Source organism: Sus scrofa, chromosome 7, assembly GCF_054392235.1.
Source record: "Sus scrofa isolate SSC_HxYL_T2T_F1_AM1 chromosome 7, Sscrofa_HxYL_maternal_Yorkshire_Landrace_v2.0, whole genome shotgun sequence".
In the NCBI taxonomy this organism is placed as follows: Eukaryota; Metazoa; Chordata; class Mammalia; order Artiodactyla; family Suidae; genus Sus; species Sus scrofa.
In genome coordinates, this window is record NC_139389.1 from 75,110,376 (window position 1) to 75,126,361 (window position 15,986).

Below are 15,986 nucleotides of genomic sequence, written 5' to 3' on the forward strand. Positions count from 1 at the left end.
TATTTGTATCTTTAACTTGGGAAAGTTACCACTACTTTAGCATCATAGAACAGGGACTAGTGTATTTCCAAGTTGTCATCTGCCCAAGTTAGGGCAGGAGGGCTGTTAAAGTACAGTGTGAATGTCCCTTGGTTTATTTGTACTGTGCTACCTTACGCTGATATCTTGCCCTTGAGAGCTATCTCTGTCGTATGTTCTTCTCCACAGTCAAATGTCATTCTTACACTTAGAACAGGAGTCTGTCAACTGTGGCTTGTGGGCCAAATGTGTTGGCAGCTGCCTGCTTTGTAACTACAATTTTATTAGAACACAGCCACACCCTGCGGTTTACATGCTGTCTATGGTTGATTTTATGGTACAATGGAAGAGTTGAATACTCCCCCAAAAAACTAAAAATTTACTATATGGCCTTGAATAGAAATATAATGTGTTTGCCAAACTCTGCTCTCAAGCAAAATAACCTGTTACAATATGAATTCTATTTTTTTCTGCTACATGCATAATAAACACAATTCTAAGTAGCAATAGCAAGAATATGAACAGATTCACACAGACACACACATACATATGATCATACCTCTCAGCACAGAATTATAGTCACTGTTTTCTACCCTTCATTTTAATTTGAATCCTCTAAGAAGCTACAGCTTCCCCTGACCCCATACTCCTTCCTATAAAAGCCAAGAGTACAGGGACTTCAAAGGTAATTGTCAAGGTGTGATCACAACTAAAGAACATCATTCCTCCCCTAAAGGAGGCTGCCTGCAATTCCACCAAACACCCAATTTTATTCCATGCTCATCAAGGGCCTGGATACAAGCTTAAGGCACAAGAAACCAGCAGATCCTGTCCTACGCCTTGAATGACACACCATTGAAGAAAGAAAATCAATGGCCAACACCACCACATGTACATCAATAAACATATGCATGCATATTCATATGCTTAAAATCTCATCAATTATTAGGAGCCTCAAGAACATGCAAGAAAACAACCCTCTTAAGTATCAGGGTGAAGAAGGTCTAAAATTTTGAAATACTAAGTTTTAAGGGTAACTTCACCAAGAATTGGGGGCACAAGTACATGTTTATATTTATAAATATTAAGCAATATGCATAAATACTTGAAACATTAATACATGGATTGTTTTATTAGACAATAAAATCATTACTCAAAATGAGAGCTCCATTTGGAATCTGCTGCCTTCCTCTCTTTGGGAACCCAAACCAGAAAATATTAGCTCAACCCTTTAACAAATATTCTCATACTCCACCCATTAATAGTAATTTGTACATACTAGCGTAACATAAATTAAACCTAAGCACTTTAAGTTATTTCATTCTCATTTCTCTGAAATCTTATCTAAAGTGATAGACTATTTAGGCCAATAGACTTTTTGAAAATAAAAATAGAAATAGAAGAGGTTTATTTCACCTTCACATGGTGTCTTTCTCATGCAGAGTTCAGATTTCCACATTTGTATCCCTTTAAAGGATTTGATATGCAGGAAAAGAAGAAAGGATGATTGTAAACATTTCATCTGAGAGACTCTGGCAGACCACTATATTCCAGGATGAACAGTGGCTGAAACCTTACCTTTGACTGACGTGTTAGGTGGAGGGCCTTCCATCCGCAGGTTCCACGGAGGGTCCCCCTGGTTAGCAAAGTCCCTCATTTTCAGATAGCTGATTGTAAGTCGAATGATGGAGGCCTTGTCAAGCTGGCTAGTGATGGCTGCAGGAAGAGGCAACAACTTGGCCAATTCATAAAACTCAAAGTTTTCTTTTCCCCGGCGGGAGCGAGCAGCATCCCGAGACTTCTCCTTTCTCAATGCTTGTAAACTGGAATCAAAGGAGTGAAAAAGTGTCGTTTAGAACACGCGATTCTGTCTTTAGACAGAAACTGCTTTTTACTCCCCCCTCCACAACAAAAATTTACCAAAATGTTCTTCATAATTCCAGGGCCACAGTAAAAGGAGCTCCAGAAAATGACCACTGAAACCATCAACTCTATTTCTGGTATCATATGCCATAAACCAAATGCAATAAGTAAAAACAGTTTGCTTTTTTTTTTTTTCTTCCAATCACCAATGAATTGATATATATTCACTGTTTCTAAGAAATAAGATTTACAGGTGATGCCTGATGTTATCAACTCTGGGAAATTTAAAAGATTGGGGTTGTATTTGTATATCTGTTCTTAAGTTATTGGCTTTGTTCATTTACCTGTTATCACTGTGGAATCACAAACCATCAAATGACACATTTTTAAAATGTTTATTTCAATTATTATCTTGAGGAACAAAGGGTAACCACAAACACGGTTCATAGAATCAACAAATAAAACATTGGTATGCTTCCAGCCCTCAATAAGAATTATGAGCTTCAGTCAGATAAAGAAAACATCCTATTGAACATGAAGATTTCAATGTAACTTTATAAATGCACAGGTAATTGGCTGATAAGAGAATACTTTAATTCTTTATTAATGAATATACATTCATAGATGGATAGATTCTCTGAGATACTAGAGAATAAAATATATCACCCAGAAAAGTCAAACTTTAAGATAATATAAATTTAATGTTGAAAGATAAAGCCCTGTATGGGTTATTAAAATTTATAAACATTATAGACATATTACTTCACAGAAGAAGCAACAGGTAAGATCCAGCATTTTCTTTTAACTATTCATGTGCATTTCTGTTTGAAGTTTGCTCACATTGCTGAGGGCAGAATCTGGCACAACTGAAGCTCTATGTGTGCATCTGACAAGAGAAATCCACCTACTCTGAATTGCTCTGTTTTTTATTGATGAAAAATAAATTCAAAATCAGAGCTGGTGATAAATAATTGGGCAATATTTAAAGAATTAAGGTACTGTTAACATAATTTTAAGCATCCATTCTATTGGACTTTGAAGGCATTTCAAATCTTTAAATCTATCATTCTGGTTTTCCATTACAAAAGAATAAGAGAAACAAGGAATGAAGCAAGACCAGAGGAACAGACCAAAATGAGTTCAGGTGTGTGGCTCCAATCTCTTTTTAATATGAGCAACAATGTTCCATATTACCTTAAAGCATATCTTATATTGTTCTTAGTGGAAACACTGTATTCACTGCAGACCCTTAAAGTATCTTATTGAACATTTATATAATTTAAGTAATGCCATAATGCTCTGGTCAAATACTTGCTAAGCTAATATCCCAATCAATTTCATGTTCATTCTATTAATAAAATATTCTGCATTAGCTAATGTATTTCTCAGAACTAGATAAATTAATGCTATCATTTTCAGAGTCACAGCAGTCACAAGTGACAAACCTTTGTCAATGTCTTTGATGAAAACCTTAGGCCAGAAACATAGCTAATTTGCAAGGAAAAGATGTTATGCTATTTATTTTCAAAAATCTTAGCTGCCCTCCATTCAATTCTTTAAATGCCCTATTTGACTTGTTGAAACCTATGTAAATAAAGTAAGAAATGCCTTAAAATCTGACAAAGTAAAACCATGATCGCCATGTCAACATCTTAGCCTAAAACAATGATTCATTGCCTTCCCTCCATGTAATAAAAGTAATCTATCTAACACCACTTAAGTCAGCTGTGCCAAAAGAACTATGGCATTTGACATGTTTTATCTACCACTTGTAGAGTGCAGTGGTTCAAGTTCAATGCTTTGCTCTTTTGGTGGGCTCAGCTTACTTTTTTTTTTTTTTTAAGTCCAGTAAGTGACTATGATGGAGCTCTAGAGCAGAGGCTACAGACTCAACGGCTTGCAGGGTTAAGGCAGGGAATGTCAATGAGCAAAGGGGCCTGATGGCAACTGTGGAGAACCATAGGGTGACAGCCCAGGCAGAGGAAATCACACAGTCTCAGCTGACCACTGCTTAGGAGGAAGGCCTGTCTGATGTTGCCAGAGATCTGGTGTTGCTATTTCTAAAAAACAAAATCTGAATTTTTGAATGGCATTTCCAGTTTTATGTTGACTAACTCAAGTTTTCAAAAATTATACAAACCAAATAAAACATGCTATTTAATCAATAAAGACACAGGGACTCATTTTGTAATTGGGTAATAATTTGGGAAGCCAGTTTTGATGGAATTTTTACATGAATGTTACACGTAATTTTCCTTATACATGCCACTCAGTGATCACACATGGACTGATTTGTTCTCTAATTTACTACTAATATTACTAGTTTGTACTAGGAATTTCTCTATTCAACTGAAGCCAGGCAGAGGTTTAGGCACTTATTCTGAAATTGGTACTATGTCATAGACTCATCAATAATCTAAGGAAATAAGCTAATTCCAAGGGGGAAGCAAAGCCTACGATCATGGGGAGTAGCTCAATGGGCTCCAAAGGTGAGGTAGAGGGGAGATGGCTTCACTGTCCACCCAGGGACGGGAAATACGTGAACACTAATGCTTTTGGGTGCCTTGCCTAAACGCTGCCCTCTGAAACTTGACTTTTCTAGAATAGCACTTACTTTTATGTGTTCCCATACTATCTCCTTATTGTTTTTCTCTTCTCTGCCTCCTCCTTTAAAAAAAAAAATCTAACATGCATCATGTTACCCTACTAGAGTAATCTTCCTGGCCATAATCTTAATCACAAAGGGTTTCCATGACTCCCACATCACATCATTATGCAGACACCATAGTACAGAAGACTTTCAGAATGATAGCACTGTGTCTGTAATAAGTAGTAATTGGTTTTGAGGGCAACAGCAATAAAATACAGTCAAAGGATTACAAAGGTTGTGGAGATACAGATACAATAGATGAAGCTAAAGACCTTAAGATAAATGACAGATTGTGGATTAATCTTTTTCCTGCTTTTGTTAAGTAGAGCCTAGTTACAAGTAATTCTCAAATTGAATTAAGGACTACATTAAAATCTAAAATAAATCTGCATTTGTACATTCTGTCCTAAACCCAAACATTATGGCTGCATTTCTCAATACTAGAGAAAGAATGAAGTAACTGTATGTGAGTAAATGTTATGGCCTGATCTCTGCCACCTAAACATGATTAAATAGTACGTTACTTCTTGGGCTGAAACTGTCCCTGATCTAACGTTCTTCCACTTAGACTGAATTGCACAAAGAGTATCTTAATTAATCCTCCACAAATTAAAATTTCAACTCTCTTTGATGATGATTATCATTCTGATAATTCTGTCACCAATGACAAAATCAAGAAATATTTCCAAAGATATACACACATATGATTTTCAGATATGAAAAATTAAGTATGTATGTGTACATTTTGGAGTTAAGTGACTTTCAAGTTTTCAAAACAAGTCCATCACTCCAACCAGAAGAGTAGTAATCGTACAGAATTTCCTCTCATAAGGTTTAAACAGTTGAATTCTGCCCTCTTTCTGCCTTTGATGTTGCTAGATATTAACTTATCCTAAACAAATATTCTTGGTTAAAGTAATATTATTTAATGTATGTATGTTTCCATTCAATACTTTGAAACAATTTTTACAATTTTCTATAGTTAAACCTTTAAGCACAGCTAACAAGTAATCAAAAAAGAGTTTACTAAGAATTAAAATTTAGAAGTCAGTCCTTCATAAATGTAACTTTTTAATCCTCCCCCGTATTTTAAGTTCCTTTGGCAAGTTATATGTTTCATGGAAAGAGTCTGATAAAGGGGTTACAAGGCTCACTTTGGCCACTGCAGGCATTATAATTCTAAGTCACTAAGCTAAGCCTCAATTTCTATCATCTTAGACCACGAGGATGACACACACACAGAGAATTTTGCAAATCTGCTGGGACTAGTGCAATGGCTCACATGACAATTGTGTGAGAGTATGTAGTAGTTTACCTAGAGTACAAAGAAATAAACTCCTTAAACAATTCCGTCTCGTAACAGTTAAGATAGTTTATAAATTCCAAATGTCGTAGAGTCTACCTCAAAGTTTTACTATAGAAAACAATTTTAATAAGTTGGAAAGACTTAAGAATGCCTAAAATATAGTGAACCCATCCTTCAACTTTCTTGGAAGCACAGGGATTAGGAGTGTGGGCTCTGCAGCCATACTGTGAATATTCACATTATCACAGTTACTAACTAGGCAGCCCTGGACAAATCTCTCAACTTCTTTAGGCCTAAATTTACCCATCTTAGAAATGGATATTTTGAGAGTACATACTTCATAAAATTCTTGAGAGGGGTAACTGAGCTAATGTATGTAAAGTGCTAAACACCTGCCATGTTGTAAATGTCGTATAAGCATTAACTGTTACTATGACAATTGTAAAACTTACCTGGGGGAAAAAAATCCCAACTGTTTTGACCCTGGTACCATATCTGATTATCACCTTATTCCTCTATAACCCTTAATAATTTTCTTTAACCAAGCAAATTTTCTGCCTACTTTAGAAAGCTCTTTCACAGTTTCTGTAATTCTAAATACCTTTTAGTTTCCCTCATTGTCCTCTAAAACTACTTCCTTTACTACCATATATGACCTTTATTTCAGTAAGTTTTATTTCCCATGTGCAGTGTCAGTAGAAATTCAATCAAAAGCCTAACTTCTGCTTGGTGACAGCCCTAAAACTGCCCATTTATGAAACTTCTTCCACGTTCTCGCAACTCATGATTCTCACTTTAAAGCTGTCTGCTGCCTCTCTCAGCATGTCTTCAGCACTAACAGAAGGCAGAGGGTAAGTGCATGGATTGTTGAACTAGACCAAATTGATTTAAACCCTGGCTCTGTAACTTGTTAATTATGTCAACTTGAGCACTTTAACTTTCTTGGCCTCAGTTTTTCTTACTTGTGAAATGGGATGATACTACTACCTGCTTCATAAGGTTCTTGCTGAAATTAAATAGAAGTAGTTTTTGTAAAATATTTATGATGGTCCCAGGCACACAGTAATACTGTATAGGACGTCTTGAATGAAAAACCTAAACTCATGTCACATTGACTGTTCTATACTTTGAGGTCCAAAATGCTCATTTGTAATTTACACTCTGTTCTCTTCAATACGATTTTCATCCAGTGGTTCTAACAAACCACATGTGTACTTAAGTGAAATAAAACTATCTGATTACAGAGATACTGATTTTTCATTATAATCCTCCTTTTGCCTGTGTTCTGTCTGGTATATACTACATGTGTACTTAATGAGTTGTTCAAATAAAAAATACACATTTCGGAGTTCCTATTGTGGCTCAGTGGTTAACGGATCCAACTAGGAACCATGACATGAGGGTTCACACCCTGAGCTCACTCAGTAGGTTAAGGATCCGGCATTGTCATGAGCTGTGGTGTAGGTCGCAGATGCGGGTTGGATCCCACATTGCTGTGGCTGTGGCATAGGCCAGCGAGTATAGTTCCAATTAGACCCATAGCCTGGAAACCTCCATATGCCACAGGTGCAGCCCTAGAAAAGACATAAAAAAGACAAAAAAAAATACATGATTCATTAATGGAAGATTAAAGTCTTATGAATAAATGATTTCCTGAACTGGAAATAAGTGGCCATTTTTCAGTTTACTCAAGTAGAAAAATGTGGCATTGAATTGTACAGCAAGCAATTTTGTTTACATATAAAAATGAACAGCCAAATAGTTATTAAGGAAATGGGTTACTCAAGATGACTATGAAAACTATGGGAGACTTCAAAATTACAATAATAATTACTAGTCAGACGAAGTACATATGTACTCCTATTAGGAAGAAGATCTTTTAAAGTATCTTCCAAAACATCAATTCTAAAAGTTCTCCTTGATGTCAGGCAAAGCCTCAAATCCAGAACCATGGAGAGCTCACCCAGAACAGCTGGAGCAGGGAGGACACTTGAAAGGGCAGATTCATCCCCTGCTTTGGTGTCTGTATAGGGGGCAAGCCCCAACCACAAAATTCGACTTGAGCCAGAAATGAGACATGTGAAAAAAAGGTTAAAAGCTTAAAAAAAGAAATAGGCACTGCCACTACCACAAAGCCATTATTAGGAAATTGACACAGGATTAGCAATCTCTCCAAAGCTGCCACAGAGCTGGATAAAGGTGTCAATTGTTCAATGGGCCACTTGTCCATGGTACAAAAAAAACAGATAACTTTGAATGTGATGATTCATTAAAAGAGGTAAGTAACACCCTGTAGCTGATCAAATTTAGCTTTACAAAATTGATTACTTTGGCTTCCTACTTCACAGAAATGGTTATAATGATTATGCAAATGATATAGCTGGCAATTTGCAGAATATAACAGCAAAAATAATAATTATCACAGAGAAACAACTGAGGTATATAAACTTGATCAAATGTTTCTTTTTCAATGACATCTTCATAACCAGATTTCTATCACCTTTTTTTTATAAACTGTATTTGTGGAAATTTTCTTATATGAACATTATCAATAGATCCCCACTATTTCTAAATGAAAATCCTCTCTCTAAGCCTCAGCTTTAGCACCTTCATATAAACTTTTAGAATAACCAGACTTTATAAAAGAACAGGGCAGGTTCTGGTCACCTAACTACAGGGGAAAGGAAAGGTAGAGTCAAAACCACTTTAAATTTTACCTTTTTAAAGTACTTCTAAGGAGCTAGACAGGCAGGTTTTTATGGATTTTCCTACTTGTTTTGCTTAGGAGAACCCAGCACTACAGACTTCTACTATTTATCAATTAATCTGGCATGCAGCCTCAAAGGAAGAAGGTCGACCTGTATTAAAAATGCAGCCATCAAAAATTCATCAAAGGCTGCAGCATTTTAACTCATGAACCTTTGAACACCTGCATACTTGTCAGATCTCTGGTCATAGTTAACAGTGAAATCTATAGTTACTCCAGTACCTACACCTGCCCTGACATGAGCTGAATGAGGAGACTTCCCAGGGAAAAAGTACAGTAAAGATTCCATAGGCACTGCCTGCCCTTCCTTCATTACTTTCAATAAAACAGCCCCCGACACATTGACATCACACAGGGGTCAAAGTCAATCAAATCAGCCCACTGCAAAGAATAAAAGTCTTTGAGGAGTAGTTTCTCCCATGATTGTAAATATCAGCTTTCTTACAAGGTAATATAATTGAGAAATGCATAAACAACTATCATCTGGTAAGATTATGTACAACATAACTTAGAAATTGAAGTCTTTTAATGTTCTTCAAGAAACGGTAATAATTTCAGAAACCTTCCTTTAATGTGAGAAGAAAGCAGTATAGTGTATATGCTGGAAGTTAAAACTGGAACCTTCAAGTTCAAGGTAAGAACTCTGCTGCTTAACTAATGCACTGCTCATAGCTGTCATCATTAATTTATGTTAGCCTCTGTAAACATCAAGAGTATAATAGGCCAATTTCACAACTAAATATAGATGCACATTTTGCCCTTATATAAATGGCAGATTGCTGCTGTAGATCATTGCTGCAGCAACACGTCAGTAAAGATGCACTGTTTGATGGTCTGATGCTCACACAATATATAAAACCAGTTGTAATGGTTGTTTGGAAGCAAAGTGTAACATAGCAGCAAAATTTCATTTGTTCCACAAACTCAGGATATATTAAGCTTGGCTGACAAAGACTGTTTGATGTGCTAAATCAGTTTGACCTTCATTCTTGCCTTATTTTTCTCATTTAACATGTGAAATGACCATAATTTTCCCCCATGTAAGAAAATTCATGAAATTGATTGCTTAAAAACAGTGTCAAAAACATCTGCAACTGCTAACACTTGATAAAGTATCAAAATCGAGATGCATTCTTAAAATGTTGAAACTAAGATATATTCTGATCGAATAATCATGACCCATTTTTGACTTGTGGTAAAATAGATCAAAAGAGTAATTAAAACCGTTTAATGGAATGCCTTCCCTCATCTTCAGAAAATGCCTTGTGTATGTTTGAACTTAATAATTAAATTAATTGGTTTTAGCCAATGAGCATTTTTCTTCTTAACACTTTAAATAAGAGGATTTAATTCCAGAATGAGTCATTAGAATAGTAATAAAGCAAGCTGAGAGGTCTGCACAATCCTTTTCAACCAATGTTCACCTTGATTCAAATAACCCTTGAATGAACCACAGCAAGACCATACTATTCATTGTACGCTTTGGTGTCTGCCAAAAACCTCCTGAATCAAAGTGTTTTGTTCTTCATTTTCCCCTAGAACTTTAAGCTATCCACTGGCAGTTCCATAATAATAGAAAAAAAGAAAAACTGCAGCTTTATCAAGTAATTTCTCTCCACCCAATAAACAGCACTTTACCTTGGAGCAAGTTGTATATTTCACACCTCAAATTTCTATTTACCAAATCAGCTAATCACTTCACAATTGAACTCAGAACAAAAAAAAATTATCAATTAAAGTGGTTGAAACTCCCGCAAATTATCATTTAGGAATGAAGTAATTGCTTTCATCAGGGCAGAAAAGCCTGCCAGAACAGAAATGTCACTTTAGATTAGTGTTCTCACTCCTGAAGCTATGGATGACACAGCTGATATAAGACTAAATGCCAAGACCAATCAATTGCTTTTGTGGCTCTGCTCTGAGCTGCTGTAAAAGGGGCCATTTTCTAGGATCTACTCTTCATTATAGTAAATGCTATCTCCTTGGTAACATAATTCCATTTCTCATAAATTCTGTCTGAGAGCATTGTCCTAACAATGGATGTTTGTGGAAAAGAATGCTGTTGGTTTAATGCACAGAATTAAGTGTGAATGGTTGTCAAACTACTAGAGTTTACTAGTTCTTAAACATAAATTGAAGTCTTATACATTAAAAGAATTTGGGGGGGGGAATGAATGTCCTGAACAAGGGTAAGATACTGTATTTGAAGGTTCTGTGCTACTAGTTTAGAATTTTGACTATCCAAGTATTTATCTGTCCTGTACATTAAATCAGTCAGCTCTCACCAGAGGTGGTGAACACATCACTTACTTTCTCAGCAGTGTCGTTTGCAAATGTGAAACCTCAGAAGCAAATATGGACTCATTAGGCAACTGCATGCAATTTATGAATAGCCACAACTGCATTAAAAGAAAAAAAAAGTGTTCTTTGAGCTGAGCCATTCCTGGAAAGCATCCAGATCTTAATTTGTATTGTTCATCCCCCTGAAGTTACAAGAATCTGGGTTGCAAGCTCCAATTAAAAGGAAATTGAAGAAGCTAATATAGTGAGAAAGCAGCAATTCCCTGCACTGCTCTCTTCAGGTCTGAAGTTTAGAAAGAGATTCAGGATCACGGGTCTTTGCCCGACATGGGATAAAGGCTTTCTCATCCTGGTGAGCACACATGTGTAACTTCCATTAGCAGTAACAGAAGTCGTGAGCACACATTGAGAGGAAAGTCTACTGCTAAATATTTGAAAGGGTCAGAGCATCTCTGCTGAAAGGCAAAATGAGAAGGAATGGTGGGCACCCTGGGATGGCAGGACATTTTACTAACCATCTAAAGGGCAATGGCTGGAATTCCTATCACTCCACAGAACTATATGGTTAATGTTCATAATATCAATGGCTGGAGAGTACACACGTTGCTTCTACTTTTTACGATTATTCAGTACCATCAAAGAACATGGACTTTAACATCATCATAACAAAGGCAAACATCTTTGAGTGTCTACTGAATTTCAGGGTCTAAACATTTTAAACATTACCTTTAATTCACAACTGTCAACATCAGCAATGAGGCAGGGGAAACTAAAAGCCACTATGGGAAGCAGATGATCTCTGCTGGATATCAATGACCCTAAAACAATATTGCTTTCAGCCCCTATTTCAGGGGACCACTATATGGGTTTTAAACTTTCTCTCCTACTTTCTGCACCCATTCCCCAAAACTAGGAGTTTTCTTGTCTCTGGAAGGGGTTTCCCAGATCCTAGATTTTCAGTGCAATTGGTCACCCTGGAAATATTATTGTCTCACATCTCAAAGATTAGAAGATCAAAGCAGAGGTGGAAAGTAACTTGCCCAAAGCCAGTGATGGAGCTGGAATCCGAACCTTGGCAAGATGACTCAAGTACATCCTTCTTGCCACTGTACTGCCGCTATAAGAATAAAACCCTCATGATTCCCCTCTTCCTTTGATATTTATGACCATTAAGTCACTCATAAAGCATTATTTAATTTGTACTCACCCATATAAACTCCATAATAGTTGTTATGAAAACATTAATTCATTAATGAAATGTCCAATAAACCCCCGATTTTTTGGGCTCATAAACACATTCCAATTTGAAGTACATAAATTTGATCTTAATTGCTCTAAGTCCCAAACTAAATTACTTTGGAATTCAAATTCAAATGACCTTTTCTAGAGGGAAAATTCAATTTTTTCCTTTAATTTTCTTTAAGTGTGATTTCAAACACTTTTGAAAGTACAATGAGTGGAAGAAAGCTTTTGAAAAGTTTCAAGCTTCATAGGAAACACTTGGAAAGGAGAAAGCATGCTTTGACAAGTTTGAAGATCTTTAAGTATGAAAAATGAAAGTTATGGTCACATGAACAGTGCAAACAGCACACACTTTTACCTGACCTCAATGAACACACCATTATGCCATCATATCTGCCTGTATTTTTATGAAATAATTCAGGTAAATGGTCACTCTTTCTTTAAACACTACAATTGAGAATACAGGTCCACCAGTCTAAAGAGATAATATACTTCATCCACCATCTAACCAACTTTTCATCAAGATTCCAAAAGCATGGTATATAGTTTCCAGGGGTGTACATTGTTACAATTTCTAGAAAAAAAAGCTGTACATTGTTATAATTTCTAGAAAAATTGTACATACTACAATTTCTAGATAAAAATACATATCCCAAGTGGAGTAAGGATATAAACAAATATATTCTAAAAGAATATTCATGGACCCTTTGATAAACTTTAGAAACAAATTATGGATACTCTCAAGATACTGAACAAAGATTTTTTTTTAAAAATCTTCAGTGACTAGGGAAATTTTTTTACAATATGTTAAGAGATAAAAAGCAGTTTATAAAGTAGCATTTATAGTGGGTCAAACAGCTATAGCAATGTATCTATATCTATACAGATGGATACAGAGAAAACATAGCCAAACTGGGATTCATTCCCACAAGCCCAAAACATTAAGATTGCTTACTTCTTCATGGTAGAAACCCCTTGCAGAGGAGCCATAAGGTGGGAGGTGCAGGGGGGAGGTCAGGAGATAACTAATGTCTGAAGTTTCTTCAGTCAACATGTATTTTTAATATAAAAGTTACTTTATAATGTATATATGTGTATATATAATGTTCAAAGGTATTTTTCATTTAATAAATGGTTTAAAATGCCATCCTGTTGCCACTCCTTGCAACAGTAGGGCCTAAAAAGTATTTGGAGAAAATGCTTGGCTTGGTCATTCCTATAAAAGAGAACTGGAATTGAATAAGCTGGGAGAGGTCTTCATCCCCGTTCTCAAGTTATCCCACATGGGTCTTCAACCAAATGACAGAGTCCTTTAGTCATAAACCTATATCCTTTAGAGTGCCTAAACCCCAAAGCAGTGTGTTGCCCAGTGTACAACAGGCCAGCTACTTGGTTGGAGATAGAGCATGCTACCACTTAATGACTTTTTTTTTCCATGTGTCACTAACTCCTTGACAACCTGATGGCAGCTATAGAGTCTTCCCTGGGAGCAAATACAAACAGATAAAATATTGCACAGAATGGGCTTCCTGAAGCAAAATCTCAGATCCTGACTCAAGTCTTTATTAAGAAGCTGCCTCACAGAGTTCCCACCATGGCTCAGCAGTTAACAAACCCATCTAGTGTCCATGAGGACACGGGTTTGACCCCTGGCCTTGCTTAGTGGGTTAAGGATCCTGCATTGCCGTGAGGTGTGGTGTACTTCACAGATGTTGCTTGGATGCCGCGTTGCTGTTGCTGCGGCTGTGGTATAGGCCGGCGGCTACAGCTCCAGTTAAGACTCCTAGCCTGGGAACCTCCATACGCTGTGGATGCAGCCCTAAAAAGACCAAAAAAAAAAAAAAAGGAAGAAGAAGAAGAAGAAGAAGTTGCCTCAGTAATATCCTGAGGTCTCTACTAAGTTCTATAATGCTGATTTAATTATCATAATCAGGATCACTCATTATTTTTTTGTTGAGTGCTGTACTTCCCACTTCTAATAGGTATTGGCCCTCGGTAGTAGCGTGGGTCTATAGCTGTTAGACTATCTATCTATCTACACACACACACACATACATACAGCCGCCAAGATGTTTATGTGCCAGGGATTATCATATAAGATTTAATTTGCAGAACCAAAATACCTCACTGAGGTACTTTATAAAGCAGGATAACACACACAACATCTGTTTATTTCTAGGCTTACTTTGCTGAGTCATGAAACAAGTCCTTCATGAATCCTACATTCTTTTGAAAAACTCTGATAGATGTGTGGTCCTCTCAATTAAAATCAGACTTTGAGGAACTCCAAGTAAGTGATTCTGAGCCATATCTAACTATGGAACAGGATGATGAAGGTAGGTAACATTTCAGTGTATAAAATAAATGTTCAAAATATATGAAATAAGAGTTAAATAATTAAGCATCTTTAAAGTGTCATGAGTTTGCAAGCTGTTCATGAAAAAACAGAAGGGTATTACAATGTAACTATATATGAACCTAAAAAGACCCACTTATCTTATTAATTCAAAGTGAGCATGGAATTGACTGATTGTGACCAAATAATTACAACTTTAATAGTAACATGAATCCCAACTATTGATAGAAAGTTCTCAAATGTAAGAAAGCACATGAGGATTTGTAAACTGATGTGAAGGGGCAATCGAAGTCAGTGATTTGCTCAGCTGGCCCCTATCACAAAGCCTCCATACACAACCTCGGGACTTCAGTCTATAAAACACCAAAATGATTAGTTGGGAAAATACAAAATGTATACCAAGTAGTTGATCACTTCCTCCCTGTCAGCCCAATATAGTCCTTGACCAAAATGGAGAGTCTGCAACCTTTTACCCACCCATAGGCACTTTATAGGAGCTCTTCCTTAAATTCACCTGCTGTCTTCTATGCATTTCATTTCATTTTGTTTGGGCAGAGATATTCATCATTACATGTTTTCCCTCAAGGTCTCCTTTTTGAGTCAGCAGCCAACAAAAGATCCCTTACTTAAGTCTTCACTTTCACTTCTCCCAACAGCAGTTACACAGTTTGCAGATCATTGAGTCACCAAGAGCCAAGTGGCAACTCTGTCAAGTTCCCTTAGTTGAGAACCTGAGTCACTTTTCAAATGCATATTATGTGCGTACACATGCATGCACATTCCCTCATATAAACACAACATTGTTTTAAGGGGACTGAATTATGTATGTGTCTGCCTCCCGTTATGACCTCACCAATTACTCAACACTTCCAAAATTCTTGAGACGTGGTACATGAGCATTACTAGCATTAAAGATGGTGTTTTATTAAATGTGACAAGATGTCCTTCAAATTCAATTCTCTTCCCCTTCATTTCTGTCCCCTCATTTTCTTCTATACAATCTCCTCATAGAATCATGCATTTGACTTCATATCTCTTCTTGAATTCATATATGAAAGAAGAGCAAGTCAGGGATTTTTTTCTTTCAGGAATTATCATCAGTCTAGAATTAAGTTAGAAATCACAAACTCAAATACCTACAGAAACCAACAAAATTATAAGTGAATAAAGAAAGCAATGCAACACTGATTATGAATATCAACTGGCCCTCAATGTGGTACAGGTAACAGGGAGTGGTGGGGAGTACAGCAAACAGGAGAGCACTTGCCTAGCCAACAGGAGACATACATTATTCAGGGGGAAAAAAAAAAAACCAAAACAGCAAAATTGTTACTAGATGGGAATGTAGACCCCAAAGTTGCCAGACAGGTCTTAAACCAGAAATCTAGATTTTTTTAAAAATGGAAAATCTACCAATTTTTGAAAATACTTAGCATCTCATTTTAAAAACACAACATTTGGCAGATTCCTATGGATCCTATTT

The 15,986-nt window shown here is 36.4% G+C and overlaps 1 protein-coding gene across 27 annotated transcripts in view; it reads right to left on the reverse strand.

Annotated features, from left to right (window-relative positions):
- The window catches only part of NPAS3 (neuronal PAS domain protein 3), an 876,069-nt gene that overhangs the window by 603,797 nt on the left and 256,286 nt on the right, over positions 1–15,986 (reverse strand). For 17 of the 27 annotated variants that reach the window (XM_084969006.1, XM_084969005.1, XM_084969002.1 and 14 more), the window contains one exon: positions 1,597–1,841. In XM_084969006.1, the coding sequence (XP_084825132.1) occupies positions 1,597–1,841 (245 nt within the window). Of the gene's footprint in view, positions 1–1,434; positions 1,486–1,596; positions 1,842–15,986 lie in introns of all 27 variants that reach the window. The other 10 variants (XM_084969003.1, XM_084968998.1, XM_084968996.1 and 7 more) reach the window with 1 other exon arrangement.